This window comes from Lissotriton helveticus, chromosome 2_1 (genome assembly GCF_964261635.1).
Source record: "Lissotriton helveticus chromosome 2_1, aLisHel1.1, whole genome shotgun sequence".
Lineage (NCBI taxonomy): Eukaryota > Metazoa > Chordata > Amphibia > Caudata > Salamandridae > Lissotriton > Lissotriton helveticus.
The window spans coordinates 843,767,953-843,785,522 of NC_136059.1; the positions used below are offsets into that span (position 1 = coordinate 843,767,953).

Below are 17,570 nucleotides of genomic sequence, written 5' to 3' on the forward strand. Positions count from 1 at the left end.
TCGGGCAGGTGTATCGGTCTAGTCTGCTTTGTTGGGACGTCCGGGGGTCCCTAGCGTTGGACATGGTGAGGCCCTTGCTGTCTCCCGGGTAGGATACAAAGACGGCACGCCAATCAGGAGTGCCAGAGATTCGAGCCTCCTCATCCAAGCACCAGCGACAGTCAGTGGGCAAGTGTCCAACAATCGAGGGCGCCAAGCGAGCTGTTGATTATCGGGACGTTGCTTCCAATTCCTACAGTGGATGTTGGACACTGTTTATGCTGCTGGGGCTCTTCCAACCCCTTATCAGCCCCTTCCAGGGTGTAGGGAGCCCAAGAAATGCCAGGACAAAAAAGGAGGGGGGATAAAAAGGGGGAGGGGGGCACACACTAATGGGCACTTCCAGTTGGCAGTGTGAACATTTAGTAGTGGTGGTACTGGCTGCCCCAGTTGAAAGCGACCCGTCCCCCCCGACTCACCCCACTGCAGCCTGTCTCTGGTTAGCACCCAGCTGCGTTGTCCTCCTGCGAGAGTTGTAGTGCGGTGTAGCCAGGGCTCAGGGGCCCCAGATCACGCCCTCAGCCCGCCGGCGCTTTCCGACAGTTTCTGGGCCCCACAAAGATGTAACACGTTGCAGCCCACCTCGATCTAAAGATCACCTCGCTGCAGGCTCAGCAGCGTTGGGACTCAGCTCATGTCTCCGGGAGGTGCCCAGCAAGCCTCCGTTCAGCCACTCTCAAGTCCAGGCAGGGGGCGCTCCTTGGCGGGCGGAGGTTGTACTTCCTCCGGCACACAACAGCTCTGTACTCCGAGGCCCTCTCGAGGCCTCAGCGCAGATGTCGGGGCCCAGCTTCAGGTCTCAGACGGCAGGCCGGGGTGCAAGGCTGTTACTGTGTGGCGGAAATAGTTGCGTAGGATGGAGGCGACCTGCCCTCGCAATGTTTTCAGCCTCCCCGAGTTGGAGTGGGGAGGGGCCGCCCTCCCACTCGATGTCCGCGGCGGCCGGCTACGCTGAGTCCCTGGCTTTCTCAGATAGTAGGTTTCTGGCATCGACGAGCTTTTCTCCACTCTCGAATGCCTGATTTTACTCGGGGTTGCGGCTATGGGCACCGCGTCTTCTCCGGTGTAAATTGCGTTCACCGTAGGGATCGGATTGGTGCTGCGCATTGGTGAGGTGGAAAGGGGCTCTGGAGAGACCCTAGCTAGCGGCCATGTTGTCTCGCTGCAAGACCATGCCCCTCCAAGTATGTTTTTGAAGGCTAATCCCATTAATTTATCTTTGTGTTGATAGACGTAGCTCATATTGTAACAATAAATATGCTTCGGGCATCTCTTAGTGCACTTGTTCACAAACAAGCAACTGTTTGAGCAACCCACATGGTTCATTGTATGGTGCATCTGCCCATTGTGTAAACAAATACAGTATTTCAGTATTGGGTAGTCAAATTTGTCCAGTAATCTGTATAACGCCCCTCAAAACTGCTAATTATGGCTTGTTGTCAATTTTTTATGAGCATGCCTTAGGCCCTTGTACAAAAAAGATTGTTTATGTTAGCACTTCTACTTGCTTCACGTTCAATAAAACGATTACTTTTTTTTTAGAAGCTACTGATGAAGTATCTTTGGACAGTCCAGAAAGAGAACCAATGCTTTCACCAGGACAAAGCCCTGCAGTCACTCCAGTAACACCCACTCCCCTGGTGACACCCAGAATGGAAGTCAAAAGTATATCTGCACCTATAATATACGACCGATCCAGGGATGAGGTACCAAAGCATTGTGTTAAATGATATATGCAGGTCACTGTATGATTATGTACAGAATGGGAACATATGTCAGTCAAATGTTTTGCATTTATTTTGCAAGAATTCCAAAAAATCATTAGAGTATGCAAGAAAATTAAATGATAATGCTATAACGTGTTCACATTGGTTACAGTTAAAAAAAAGAATCTCTTATTCAAACTCCAGATGATACTTTATGACCATTGAGGGGTCGTATCCTACAAATTTGCAAGAACACCAGGGCTTATATATGCTTCATACATTCAGAAGCAAATTCCCAAGTGAGCATATCTTGTTAAACATCCACCCCTATGCTCTTTTTTTCTTCTGTCAAATTAGAAGGAATATAGTTGTCCACAGTAAACGTCATTGGTTTGCATACACCGTAGTTGCTGTCTCATGATAGTCACTGAATGCTTTGCCATTTCTGTCCTGTGAGGACTCTTATTTCCTTCCTCATCTTTTCTTCATGCAACCTACCTATGTTTGTCCTGGTGATTTCCCAAAATCTCTCTTCCATTCCAGGCCGCCACATGGTCAAGCCACATTGGACTTCCATCCTATCTTCCTGCAGGACGAAAGCTAGATCTGAATACCAAAGGCCCATCCAAAGGTTGCCTCCTTGAATCTCTGCAGGGATTGATAGAGAAGTGGGCCTAGGAAGATCACCTGGATGGATATTGACAGAATACCTTACAGTTTGACCATATTGTGGAGCGATATTTTACCTGAGTAAAGAGACCCCCTAAGTTCCCTTTTTATGTCCACTATGTAGTTCCTTAGAAGATGCAAGCTTGCTGAAACTGACCAGTAAAGAGATGATTTGACTGGGCTCCAAATCTGACTTTCATGTTCACGAAGCCCAGACTCTGTAGGAAGTTCACCATCTATATAAAATTAGAGCAAAGCTGGTCCAGCAGGAACATTTAATTCAGGTAAATAATCATTTTGGGGTGCCTAGCCCTGAAAAAAGCCATAACCAGCTTGTGGAGCTTGATAATGTTCCTCGGGCCAATGAAAAGCCAAAGGGCAGGGCTGTGAACGCAGAGATCTGGTTGTGCTAGCAAAACTGGAGAAAGCACTGATATGCAGTGAAATGACCTCAAACCCCATTCATGCTGCCTTAAAAAAATCTTCAGAAGTGTGCACAGCATCAATTTTGAAATGGCATAGACCAACCATCCTTTGAACTCCTTAGATTGATAATGGGACAAAACCCTTTCTCCTTTTTTGGACCAACAATGTATTGTTCCGAAAATCCCTGGGATGACAGTTCATCCTCCCTATCACCACTTTGGCCTCCAAATCCGCAACCTCTGCATCCACCACAGCATATTCTTCCTGTGAAAACCTTAAGAGCCTTGGCAGTGCTTACTGTCTTGGGTTATCGTAGAACTTTTAAGTGGAACCCCACCATGCTTTGCACAACCCACACATCTTTTGTTAGCTGCTGCCAGGCCAGCAAGAACTCACTAGTTTTACCTCACTGATAGATGAGAATAAAGAATAACCCATACGTGTATCCTCTCCTGGGATGTTAGTTGCACTCCTGAAGGCCCCTCGTCCTTTGCCTCTGTCCCCAGTGGAGGGGAAGAAGGTCCTGAATCTGGTCTTGTCCTGTAATTGAAACTGTCCTGGTCTTATAGGAGGTTTGAGAACCTTGGAGGTGCCTCATGAGTGCTCCCTGCCTAGACAGACCAAGACAAAAATATTGGGACCAAACTTGACTCTTATTGGGCGAGGCGAAGCCTGTGGCAAATTTAATCGGCTTTTTGAGTAAAGGTTCTCAACCCGAGCTGCTTTTGAGGTCGATAATTCTCCTAACTTTGCGTTTGATGTTAATGAAGGCTTAATGAAGGCTGAACATCTATGCGTGGTTGAAAGGGTGCAATTACTGTTGTCTAAGAAGCAAACCCCAAGAAGGAGGATTAGGATGCTGCCAAATTAAGGATATTGGCAAGGGGCCTCACGATGTCTAACAACTTAATCTTACAGACTTTCCAAGACCTGTGTTCCCCCTTTCTACGGACGTTCCTAAATTTAAGTTTGCAATTTTGCTATCAAACTTGGGAGTATGTGCGACGTTCTCTTCCAAGGACATAGGCATTTAGCCCTTAGGTGGCCCCTAACCTCCTTATCAAGGGGTTTCCATATCCTATGAGTCAAGTACCTGGACAATTTATCCAAGGGGAGCCTAGACTGAAGCCCCTGAGAGGTGCACATTTTCTAAGGCAAGCATCAATTAGGTTCTAAAATTCTGCCATTACGCCATGTGGTGTCATTATGCTATGTGTGCAACAAACATTTAGCGTCTGAGCACTGGAACAACACGAAAGACTGTAGCGCAAGCAGCTGTTGTTCACAACACTTGGGCACATTTCAAGATAAAATATAGCACAAAATGCAGATTCGGATTTTCACATACTCTTGCAGAAATGCATGTCATTAAGCAAAAGCAAAATAACATAAATTTCACACACCCTAGTAAAAATCCTTCCAACGGTCTGAAGCCGGGCCCTTCACTGTGGACTGCTTAACCAGAACTGACGGATACCTGGCCAACTCGTACCAAGCTCAACATTGAATAGTTCAGAACCATACAAACCCACTTCCGCTCCCTGGTCCTTTTTGAAGTAATGGTGTGAACCATAAAAGCCTCCAGGTCAGAAAGTTAAAGCCTTGACAGAGGGTCATTCTCTAAAAAGGCGTCTCTAAGTCTCACAAAAGTGTCTTTATACCTAAACTGTACCTCAGGGACCTAGGTTTTTGGGAACCTAGGTCCGTGGTAGCTCCTGTGCCCAGCTGTCTTTCTGTTAGGCTTAAGTTAGATCTGTATTGCTTTATTCTGTGTAATATTGTCTTTTTCCTTAAATTGTCAGCATTGTAGTTTCTGTCCCTCTGTTCCCTCCCCGCTCCCCGCTTCCCGCCACCGCCGCTAAGCCCCGCCCCTTTTGCCTTCTGTATCCCTCCCTGCTCCCGCCTCCCAGCTGCCCCGCCCACCCGCGCACTTGGCCATATATGGCGACCGTGCGACGCAGGTGAGTGTGACCTACTTGTAGGACAACCCCGCGCCGCACGGCCACCAGCTGCTGCGTGTGCCCCCTCCGCCCTATGCCTCGCTGCCCAGCTGCTGCCACCCAACCACGCCCCCTCCCTCGAGCCTCGAGGTCCGTGGTAGCTCCTGTGCCCAGCTGTCTTTCTGTTAGGCTTAAGTTAGATCTGTATTGCTTTATTCTGTGTAATATTGTCTTTTTCCTTAAATTGTCAGCATTGTAGTTTCTGTCCCTCTGTTCCCTCCCCGCTCCCCGCTTCCCGCCACCGCCGCTAAGCCCCGCCCCTTTTGCCTTCTGTATCCCTCCCCGCTCCCGCCTCCCAGCTGCCCCGCCCACCCGCGCACTTGGCCATATATGGCGACCGTGCGACGCAGGTGAGTGTGACCTACTTGTAGGACACCCCCGCGCCGCACGGCCACCAGCTGCTGCGTGTGCCCCCTCCGCCCTCTGCCTCGCTGCCCAGCTGCTGCCACCCGACCACGCCCCCTCCCTCGAGCCTCGAGGTCCGTGGTAGCTCCTGTGCCCAGCTGTCTTTCTGTTAGGCTTAAGTTAGATCTGTATTGCTTTATTCTGTGTAATATTGTCTTTTTCCTTAAATTGTCAGCATTGTAGTTTCTGTCCCTCTGTTCCCTCCCCGCCACCGCCGCTAAGCCCCGCCCCTTTTGCCTTCTGTATCCCTCCCCGCTCCCGCCTCCCAGCTGCCCCGCCCACCCGCGCACTTGGCCATATATGGCGACCGTGCGACGCAGGTGAGTGTGACCTACTTGTAGGACACCCCCGCGCCGCACGGCCACCAGCTGCTGCGTGTGCCCCCTCCGCCCTCTGCCTCGCTGCCCAGCTGCTGCCACCCGACCACGCCCCCTCCCTCGAGCCTCGAGGTCCGTGGTAGCTCCTGTGCCCAGCTGTCTTTCTGTTAGGCTTAAGTTAGATCTGTATTGCTTTATTCTGTGTAATATTGTCTTTTTCCTTAAATTGTCAGCATTGTAGTTTCTGTCCCTCTGTTCCCTCCCCGCTTCCCGCCACCGCCGCTAAGCCCCGCCCCTTTTGCCTTCTGTATCCCTCCCCGCTCCCGCCTCCCAGCTGCCCCGCCCACCCGCGCACTTGGCCATATATGGCGACCGTGCGACGCAGGTGAGTGTGACCTACTTGTAGGACACCCCCGCGCCGCACGGCCACCAGCTGCTGCGTGTGCCCCCTCCGCCCTCTGCCTCGCTGCCCAGCTGCTGCCACCCGACCACGCCCCCTCCCTCGAGCCTCGAGGTCCGTGGTAGCTCCTGTGCCCAGCTGTCTTTCTGTTAGGCTTAAGTTAGATCTGTATTGCTTTATTCTGTGTAATATTGTCTTTTTCCTTAAATTGTCAGCATTGTAGTTTCTGTCCCTCTGTTCCCTCCCCGCTTCCCGCCACCGCCGCTAAGCCCCGCCCCTTTTGCCTTCTGTATCCCTCCCCGCTCCCGCCTCCCAGCTGCCCCGCCCACCCGCGCACTTGGCCATATATGGCGACCGTGCGACGCAGGTGAGTGTGACCTACTTGTAGGACACCCCCGCGCCGCACGGCCACCAGCTGCTGCGTGTGCCCCCTCCGCCCTCTGCCTCGCTGCCCAGCTGCTGCCACCCGACCACGCCCCCTCCCTCGAGCCTCGAGGTCCGTGGTAGCTCCTGTGCCCAGCTGTCTTTCTGTTAGGCTTAAGTTAGATCTGTATTGCTTTATTCTGTGTAATATTGTCTTTTTCCTTAAATTGTCAGCATTGTAGTTTCTGTCCCTCTGTTCCCTCCCCGCTCCCCGCCACCGCCGCTAAGCCCCGCCCCTTTTGCCTTCTGTATCCCTCCCCGCTCCCGCCTCCCAGCTGCCCCGCCCACCCGCGCACTTCGCCATATATGGCGACCGTGCGAACGCGCAGCGTTGACGCGCAGCGGGCGCGCCGATTGTGCGCCGAAGGCGCGCCAAAGGTAAGCCCGTCTGCGCCCGTCCGCGACCGGATCGCGACCAGCGCCAGGACCCCTGGCCCCCACCGACGGAAGCCGACCCGACGAACCTACAGCGCCGTCGATCTCATCGCACTCAACACCGGCCGCATCCCAGGATGTCACCAAGCCGCCCCGAAGCACACCCACGGACCCTTCAGCTGCCACGCCTGCAAGTTCACCTGCATCCGGACCTTCCCTGCACCCGCCAAGCCGAACACCAGCAGCACCCACCTCAAGTGCATCCTGCTCAACACCCGCTCCGTCCACAGACACGCCATCGAACTCTGGAACCTCCTAGACGCCACAGCCCCTGACGTTGCCTTCCTCACGGAGACCTGGATGAACGCCTCCTCAGCCCCCGACATCGCCATCGCTATCCCAGAGGGCTACAAGATCATCCGGAGGGACCGCAACGCCAACCAGATGGGAGGAGGCATCGCCATCATCCACAAGAACACCATCCGCCTCACGACCAGCACCGACAACACCCTGACCACCGCCGAACACCTACATTTCCAGATCCACACCAACCCGAACACCACCCTCAGAGGCACCCTGATCTACCGACCCCCTGGACCACGCACACAATTCAGCGAGGACATCGCCGACTTCGTCAGCCCGCATGCCCTCCCCTCCGCTGACTACATCCTCCTGGGGGACCTCAACTTCCACCTGGAGAACAACAACGACCGCAACACCAGCACCCTGCTCGACAACCTCGCCAATCTTGGACTCAAGCAGCTGGTGTCCACCCCCACCCACCTCGCCGGACACACACTCGACGCAGTCTTCTCTTCCAGCGCAGACATCGACTTCAGCCACGCCACAGAGCTTCAATGGACGGACCACAGCTGCGTCCACTTCACCTTCAAGAGAACGACGACCCACCACCACCAGCAACAGGCCGCCCGCAGAAGCTGGAACAAGATCACAGCAGACCAGCTCGCCACCTCCCTGAGCCAGCACCCTCCTGCCAGCTCAGCGAACCCCAGCCAGGCCGCCGACAACCTCACGAAGTGGATCAGCAACTGCGCGGACGAACTCGCCCCTCTGAGGACCCCGCCCAGCAGACCCGGCAGCAAGAAAGCACCGTGGTTCACCGTCGAACTCAAGAGCTCCAAGAAGAACTGCCGAACCCTCGAGAAAGTCTGGAGAAGGGAACCTACACCGGACAACAGGACCTCCTTCAAGCTTGCCACCCGGAAGCACCACCAGCTGATCCGCGCCGCCAAGAAAACAGCATTCAAGGATCGGTTGGACAACAACGCACACAACAGCAAGGAACTCTTCAACATCGTGAAAGAGCTCTCCAACCCCAGCGCAGGAAACAACGACATCACCCCATCGCAAGACCTCTGCAACTCCCTCGCTTCATACTTCCACAACAAGATCGCGGACATACACAACAGCTTCAACAACCAACCAACGCACACCATGACCGAACAACCACCCCCCACCACCACCCTCCACGCCTGGACCCCGATCAGCACCGAAGACACCATCCGCACGATGAACTCCATCCACTCCGGATCACCGACCGACCCCTGCCCTCACCACGTCTTCAACAAGGCCGACGCTGTCATCGCACCCCACCTGCGAGACATCATCAACACATCCTTCGACACCGCCACCTTCCCTGAGAGCTGGAAACACGCCGAACTCAGCGCTCTACTCAAGAAACCAACAGCGGACCCCACCGAACTCAAGAACTACCGCCCCATCTCGCTCCTCCCGTTTCCTGCGAAAGTCATCGAGAAGACCGTCAACAAGCAGATGGCCGCCTTCCTCGAGACGAACGGATCCCTCGACCCCTCACAGTCCGGCTTCCGAGCCAATCACAGCACCGAGACCGCCCTCATCGCCGCCACTGATGACATCCGAGCCCTGATGGACAACGGAGATACAGCGGCCCTCATCCTCCTAGACCTCTCCGCGGCATTCGACACGGTCTGCCACCGCACCCTAGTACAGCGCCTCAGCAACATCGGAATCCAGGACAAGGCGCTGGAATGGATCATCTCCTTCCTCGACGGAAGAACACAGAGAGTCCGCCTACCACCGTACAAGTCAGAGGCCTCCGAAGTCATCTGCGGCGTCCCTCAAGGATCATCTCTGAGCCCCACCCTCTTCAACGTCTACATGAGCCCCCTCGCGGCCATCGTACGCAAACACAACCTCAGCATAATCTCCTACGCCGACGACACCCAGCTGATCCTCTCCCTGACCAACGACCCCGCCTCCGCCAGAGCCAACCTGCACGAAGGGATGAAAGAGGTAGCCGAGTGGATGACGACCAGCCGCCTGAAACTGAACTCTGACAAGACGGAGGTCCTCATCCTGGGCTCTTCACCCTCCGCCTGGGACGACTCCTGGTGGCCTCCCGCCCTGGGCACCGCACCCAAACCGACAGACCATGCACGCAACCTGGGCTTCATCCTGGACTCCTCCCTCTCCATGACCAGGCAAGTCAACAACGTCTCCTCGGCGTGCTTCAACATCCTACGCATGCTACGGAAGATCTTCTGGTGGATCCCCACCGAGACCAGGAAGACCGTCACCCAGGCCCTCGTCACCAGCCGACTGGACTACGGCAACGCCCTCTACGCCGGTACCACCGCCAAGACCCAGAAGAGACTCCAGCGGATCCAGAACGCCTCAGCCAGACTCATCCTCGACATCCCACGAACCAGCCACATCACCGGACACCTGAGAGACCTTCACTGGCTCCCCGTCAACAAAAGAATCACCTTCCGCCTCCTCACCCACGCACACAAAGCCCTACACGACCAAGGCCCGAGCTACCTCAACAGCCGGATCAACTTCTACGCTCCCAAACGCCACCTCCGATCAGCCAACCACGCCCTCGCCGCCGTCCCCCGCATCCGAAGAGCGACTACAGGAGGAAGGTCCTTCTCCTACCTGGCCGCCAAGACCTGGAACTCCCTCCCTCCCGACCTGCGCCTGACCCAAGACCACCTCTCCTTCAGGAAGAAGCTGAAGACCTGGCTGTTCGAGCAGTAGCGGCCCCCCCCCCCCCCCCCCAGCGCCTTGAGACCCTACGGGTATGTAGCGCGCTCTATAAGTGTCATTGATTGATTGATTGAACGCCGGAACCAGATTTAGGGTTTCTGTCCACGGAAGGGTTTCGAGCAAGCATGAAGCCAAGAAGAGCAACTGTCTGACTCTGTAGCTGCAGGGCATCTGCCACCACTTTCCTAACTGAGGAGTCAGTTGCCTTGGGCAGCTCAAACCTAGGTCTTCACTAAAGGACTCTGCCATAGTGCTCAGATCAGTTTGACCTGGACCACATTCCCAGGGAAAAAATACAGTGCCACCACACTCTCTCTATGAAGTTCAAGGACTTCTCACAGATGCAAGAAAGCCCTAGCTTCTAGGCACACAAGCTGCAAATATCACCCCTATTTTTAAGGGCCAAACAGTTACCCTCATTCACATCAGCATCCGGATTCTTCTGGAACAGACATCACCAGCCACTCAAAACAACACTCTGTGTCCTAGTAATTATTGCTGACATTAGAAAAATGCTAGAAATGTTTAGAACTGGGCCGCACTACCTCCAGAGGCGCTCCTCTCACCTGCTGGTAGATGCTCCTTCCAAGGACCATCTCACACACTGCATTAAGTTCCCTGTGGCTGCTGGAAGTCTAAATCTGGCCTCAGTCCCAATCCACTGCAGCATCCCAGTAATCTATACCGCACTGAGTGACTCAAGTCACAGCTGCTGTAAGGAAATAGTTAAACATAAATTAATGCTACTGTACAAGCAAGATGGCGCAAACCTTTGAGATGGGGAAAGCTAAAACAGGATCACTTAGCTCAGAAAGGAGGACAAAGAAAGGAGGACAACCAAGAAAAGGAAGTCCTAGTTATGGTGCAGGCATGGCTCCTGATTGGTGGATTCACTAGAGGCTGATGTGGACTCTTGGGGTGTGGAGTTTGACTATTGGGGTGGTTTACACTATGTTATGTGATATTTCTAAGAAAAGTTATAATTTTGAAGAGCTTTTATATTTGTATGGAAGATTAAAGGAGATTAAGCATAACCGCTCCTCTGGTCCTGCTTTATAATTTCTGTTTCGAACTGTGCAATAAGTCTTGATCCATCAGGATTCCTTCCTTTTATGGGCAATTCTTCTCATCCATTAGCTAGTGGTTCCGGATTCAAATAACAGCTGTAATAAATTAAGTGAACCTGATCAAATGTTTTTATTTGCTTGCCACAGAGAACGTAGCAAGGCTGTTTCACTGGCCCCTCCCACCTGAGTCTGTTTAGTGGGTAAGCCAGAGAATTAACCGCTTAAGCCAGACACAGAAGCATAATACTTGGGGCATATTATTCATGCTACCACGCTAGTGACCACTAGGTGTGTTGTGTGTCTCAGCATGTTTTGTGAGGCTTTTTTTGGTAATCGGGATCTTGACCTCTTTGAATGTGATCGTGTCAAGATATGGTTTCTTGCTCTAATTGTTTGTATACTAATTATAAAAACGTCCAGTTCTACACAGTACCTTTCATCAACTCTTTTTCTACCAAGGTCACTTAAAGACTGATCTTGCTAGTTGATTGTGTGGTTTTATCCTTCGTGGAAACAGGAGTGAAACCCATTGGTGAACATGGTAAGCTACACATTTCAGAAAATTAGACAAGTTTTGAATTCAGCAGGAGGTTGTTTGTTTAGATCGGTCATGGTTTTAGCAAACAAAATAATTATTGCAATAAAAAAAATGAAAATAAATATTAAAAGATGGAAATGAGCAACAAGAGCATAATCTGGAATTTCCTTTCACCCTTTGTCCAGTATTATAAAAGTAATAAACCGTTATGTCTGCCTGAATCTTCATATCGCAGGTGTATATATAGTGTTTGTTGAATGTCCAAAACCTGTCTTAACGTAGAGATATCAAGATTTTGCACCAGTGCTCAGCTGCCACCCTGCAAAATCTAAAAACGCAGGCTTTTCTGAAAGCTGGACACCAGGAGAAGACCGGGGTGGTGTGACCGTGTGCATCCCACAAAGTTTTCTTACAAAGAATGTTCTTCAGACCTCAAGCTTTGGCTAAAACTACACATTTCAGTGAGGGAAACTTCCAGAGGCTGTAGGAATCAACACAGTTGCTACCACCCAGCATTTCTACCCTTCTCCTGATAAAAAAAAGTACCTCACTTTTGTGGCACTGAGCCTGTTAGCTGGGACAAGAACAGACTAAACCATTGACTGTGTGAAGACCCCAGTGATCCAACATTTTCTTCATAAGGTCACAGTTTTCACCTGTCCCGGTCAGACTACTGGACCCATTATGGGCGAAGACACTGCCTGTTGCATGGGAGGGATGCCCCCCTTCCCTTTGTTTTAATATTTTTGTTGGTGTCTCGTTTGCTTTCTGGGCCCTTCTGGGAGTAGAGAAGAAAGACTGCTAGACCCATTATGAGGTGAAGCAAGAGTTGATGTCTGGGTTGCCCACATGCCCCCTTTTAACTTTTCCCTGGTAAATGCCCTGGGGTTGGCAGAAAGGCTGTGATGCTCAGAGAGGGGTAAGGAGCACATTCCGTTGCCAGGGCCAGTTATCCCCACCCCATTTTCTAGACCTCGCCCGCTGCCTCTTTGAGATATGCTGTATTCAGGTATCCTCTCCAAGCTCCACCTCCACTCCAATGTACTCTATCCTAGTCAAGTCTAACCCACTCTTATCCAATGTATCACTGTCTACCCCACTCCAAACTACCACAATCGACCCCACTCCAAACTACCCTAATGTACCTCACTCCAATCTACCCCACTCCACCCCAATCTGCCCTACTCCACCCCAATCCCAATATCCCCCTCCACTCCAATCTACTCCATTCTAGTCCAATCTAACCCACTCTTATCCAATGTACCACTGTCTACTCCACTCCAAACTACCCCAATCTACCCTACTCTAAATTACCCTAATGTGCCTCACTCCAGTCTACCCCACTCCACCCCAATCTACCTCACTCTAATCTACCACAATCTACCTCACTGCAAACCCTCTCTACCCCCACTATACCCCACTCCAATCTACGCCACCCAAATCTACCCCACTACAATGTACCCCACTCTATTCCACTCTACCCCAATCTGCACCCATTCCAGTCTACACCACTCTAATCTACCTCGCTCCACCCCATCTCAGCCATGCTGAACAGCAACTATACTGGTGTACAACATGGCTAAAACACATGCACAAAGCCAAAAGCTCTTGCAAAGGCGAGACCTTTTGGCCTTGTTTGTTTTTTAACACTACTTTCCCTGAAGTTCAGTGTGCTTTCTGGCCCCTCTGGGGTGGGCATGTTGGGGTAGACCCACAATTGCACACCAAGGGGGTAGAAAGACTATTAGGAGCTTGGAGGGGAGGCTGCTCCCCACCATGAAAATGACCGTGGTGGTCTAGTAAGGTGGACTCCTGCTCGGGGACGGTCGGTGCTTGAGCACCACTCAAAGTGATCTGACTGTTTTCACTTTCATAGTTTATGATGGCAAACATGGCACACTGATAGTCAATAACAAAAGCCTCGGTCTTCAGAAGAAAAATCTGCTGAATCCAACACCAGAGAGATTCACAATCCAGGGTACGTTGATGTAACCTCCCTATCACGGGATTGGTTGAGCTGTTGAAGGCGGAGGTCATTTCATGTAGTGACTGGGGGTGCCCTGTGTACCTATAGTTTTCCCAGTTCCCTTTCTTTATTTTTATTTGCCATGTAAGAGGTCACTCTTTTGCCTAAACTTCTTATAACATTTTGTCTTGTTAATATTATTATTTTGTTGCCTTTTCCTACCTCATCTCTACTGATTCTAAGTACTGTAAATAAGAGATTTTACTATTCCTCATTTTAATCTGCCCTCTGTTCACTTGTAAGGTGCTCTGATACACGCAAGGGTCATGTTCGCGCTTGAAACTTTCTATATAAAATAAATAAATGAATGGTACCCTATTTACTGGCCACAGAATTATGGAAGGTGAATGGGGCTTTCAAGGATTTTAATTAGTCAACTGCTTATCACTCCATATGTTGGTTACCACAGTTCAAGTCACTGAGATACCCCGCGAGCATATTAATTCTCTTATTATTTAATAGTTCATCCTTAATCATTACCATTAATGGTTTTAGAGACCCCACAGATTTCATTTACCATTTTTAGGTCTTGGCTAAGCGCGCGGAAGCGCGTCTCCGCCAAGAACCTATTGTTGCCGTGTCTCCTTTCCAGGAGACAATCCTGCCCGCGCGCATCGCCTTGGAGGCGATTTGAAACGAGCACGCGCACGCGAATGCGCTCGCCGTGGGCAGCTGCTGTCGCGCATTCTCTCAGACACACACACAAGCGCCCATGCACGCACGCACATACAGCCCCCCACACACATACACACGGGCACGCACACAGACACACGAGTGTCGCCCCCCCCCCCCCGCACACAGACACACATACAAGGTCACCAAGACCCCCCCCAGCCCTTTTTAACTTACCGGGCCAATCTTGGGGGACTCCGCCGCTGCAGCTCTTGCCAGCTCCTTTCACGGGGCTCCCTCTTGTTTCTTGTGTTACCAGTTGGGAAAATTCTCACTTGATACTTGTTGTTATCATATTATACTCTTTTGTAAATATCGGAAGGTTTTGCTTATTTTCCAATACACTCATTATTTTGTCAGAATGTTTTTATTTATTTTTTAAAAGACACACTACATGTGAAGCTCAACCGAGCCCCGTCACAAGCTTAGATAATAAGGTAGCTAGAGATAATACACAGCTTCTTCACAAGTTCACAGCATGCCTCGAGATATTTTCAGGTGCAAAAGTCCAGTGTTACAATGCATATCTTGCACGATCTACATATAGCGTGTTGCGTCCGGGTTCTATGATTTGGAGCATACACATTAAACATAACAACAACAATGAAACATTTCCGTGGAACCCCGCATACAAAAACCTAAAGTGACTGGGGGAGCTTAGGATGGGCAATGTCCAATGCCCGCAGGGCCAAGGGGGCCCGCTACTTCTGGGCTTGGGAAGGGAAAGCAAAGAAATAGAGAGAAAAAACAGGGTGGGGGGGCGGCTGCACATTAGAGGGGATTCAATAGCCCGAAGGGCCCCGGCTCCCAGGGGGAATCAAGACCGGACTCAGACACGCTATGACTGAAAGAGGTGAAGAGCCCGCAGCCTAGGGCCACAGACTAGGAGAGGCAGTCCATCAAGTAGGTAACACACCAGTGGACTCCAGATATAATAAAACCCTTTGCCGGAATCCTCGATAATATCCGTCATCCGCTCAAGAGCTAGGGCCCGCCATAGACTAGCATAGTGAGCGAGGGGGCCTCCGTTTTTTTTCCAGGCTGCTGTTACCACCATTTTAGCTGCCCCCAAGTAAAGCCACATAGGTTTGGCGCTTCAGACTTGGATCTCACACCCCCAAAAGAACGTGTTCTAGGGAGTCCGGGATTGGGTAGCCCAGAATCTGTTTGATTTGGGAAAGAATTTCCTTCCAGAAAAGTTGGATTGAGGAACAATCCCACCAAATATGGCGAAAGTCACCAATAAGCCCACATCCCGGCCAACATATGTCTGAAGTGCTCGGAAAAAGGGTGTTTAGTTTCTGGGAGTTTGGTTACCAATCGAACATGATTTTATAATGGGTCTCCCTCAAAAAGACAGATTGGTTGTATGTGGGAATTTCTTTATATAAGGAGCTCCACTATTTCCCCGTTATGGGGGTATGTACCAGGGTGTTCCAAAACCCTCTATGTCGCGGGGCTTGAGGAGGACCCGCAATGAGAAGGAGAGAGTACAAAAATGCGATGCAGCCTTTAGTCTTAATGCAGGTCTGTACAAATCTCTCTATTGGGAGCAGGTCCCTGGTCGTGCCCAACCACAATTGGGGATGATGCACCCAGTGTTTTAACTGGAAATAGTGGTATTCCTTTGTGGGTGAAAGCTTAAAAAGTGCAGCGCAGTGAGCGATGGTGCACAGTTCTCCTCGAAGGATGAGGTCAGACAACATGAGGCAACCACCCTCTGTCCATTTGTCAAATAGACCCTCCTGCAGTGCTGCCGGAAAAGCGGCATTGAAGTGGATGGGGGTGTGATGGGACGGGTATGCCATAAGGGGCAATGCCTTTGTGACGGTGTCCCATACTTTAAGAGTGGTGACTGTGGGGTTGCTAGGGTAAGTATTATATGGCCTGTCTTGTTTTGATTTCCAGGGTAGGTCCCAAATAGTTCTCCCCGCTAGGGAAGTATGAGGGCCAGTGATAGGTAGCAGGATATCATCCGCAAAGAGTGAGATTTTATGCTCATCTGACCCGAATTTGATTCCGCGATTTTCAGGGTTGGCTCTTATCCGCTCTGTGAGTCGTTCAATACAGAGGGAGAAGAGCATGGGTGATAAGGGGCAACCCTGTTGTGTGCCCCTTGTCAGATGCTTCTCCTTTGACCAGAACTCAGAACTTGGGGGACTGATAGTTAGCCTTCACCATGCCCATGAAAGCCTCACTGAACCCAAATTGGTGCAGAGTGTGCATTAAGATGGGCCAAGCAACCCGGTCGGAGGCCTTCTCCATGTCCAATGAGAACAGGGATGCCGGGATGTACGTCTTCTGTACTTTGTCTATTAAGTGCAGTATCCCGCATAAGTTATCATGGGTCTGCCGTCAGCGTGGATCAATGAGGTAAAATGTTTTCCAACCTGCTGGCTAAAATCTTAGAGTAGAATTTGGTATCCAGGTTTAATTGTGCTATAGGCCTGTAAGAGGCGCATCGTTTGTGATTTTTCCCTGCTTTAGGGATTATGGCGATTAACACTAACCCCATGGATGGGGATACTTGCTGGGAAGTTGTTATTTCATTAAAAAGAGTCATCAGATGGGGAGTGAGTTGAGCCGCGAACATTCAGAAAAAGTGAGCGCGAAACCCATCGGGGCCTGGGGCCTTCTAGAGTTTAAGGGCATCTATCGCCTTTTGAACCTCTTCACTTGAAATAGGTCAGCAAAGCTCCTCATTGAAGGCAGGGGCAACCCGTGGGAGCTTCATTGAGTCCAGATAGTGAGATTGGTATTGGTCTATTAAGGGGTCTGCTGTGTAAAGGGAGCTATAAAAGTCACGAAAGGCACCCGCTTCCCCCCTTCACTATGGTGTGTAGTGCCAAAGTCATCAACTATTTGTTTGATGTATTCTTTTACCTGTTTCGTTCTAAGCTGACGTGCCAGCAGGGGGCCTACTTTGTTGTTCCCATTGTACCCTGGAGCTGTAGAATAGTTTTTTACGCTCTGTTGGTATATATTGCCTGGAGCTTCCCCTTTTGTGCTGTGACTGTCCGCATGGTTAGTACGGACGGGGCAACCTTGTGTGTTTTTTTTCACGTCCCTCAGCTCCCACTCTAGCCACAGCCGCTCTGTGGTCTATTGCTTCTTTAAAGTGGTGAATTTGCCACTTATAACCACCTTAAAGGTGTCCCAGTTGATCAAAGGGGAGGTGTCTTTGGGGTCATTGTTCAAGAAGAGGTCTTTAATCGACTTCCTAAAGTAGTTGCGGGGAAGTCTATCTCTGCTGAGAACGTTGGGGAAGTGTCACCTTGAGAGATTAGAGCACAAAGCTGGCCAGTTGATCAAGATTTCCAGTGGGGCGTGATCCGTATCGGGTGCAGTTGAGCCCTTGTAATCGTCTGTCGGAGCGCTTGGCTGATGAAGATGTGATCGATCCTTGAGTATGATCTGTGGGAGTGGGAGAAGGAGTAATCCTGCATAGTGGGATTG

At 50.9% G+C, this 17,570-nt stretch overlaps 1 protein-coding gene across 2 annotated transcripts in view; it reads left to right on the top strand.

The window, feature by feature from the left end:
- SNX2 (sorting nexin 2) overlaps positions 1-17,570 on the top strand; it is a 416,319-nt gene that overhangs the window by 215,542 nt on the left and 183,207 nt on the right. Inside the window, exon 3 of one of the 2 annotated variants that reach the window (XM_078675570.1) lies at positions 1,582-1,745. In XM_078675570.1, coding sequence (XP_078531696.1) covers positions 1,582-1,745 — 164 coding nt within the window. The remainder of the gene's footprint in view (positions 1-1,581; positions 1,746-17,570) is intronic. The other variant, XM_078675571.1, reaches the window with a different exon arrangement.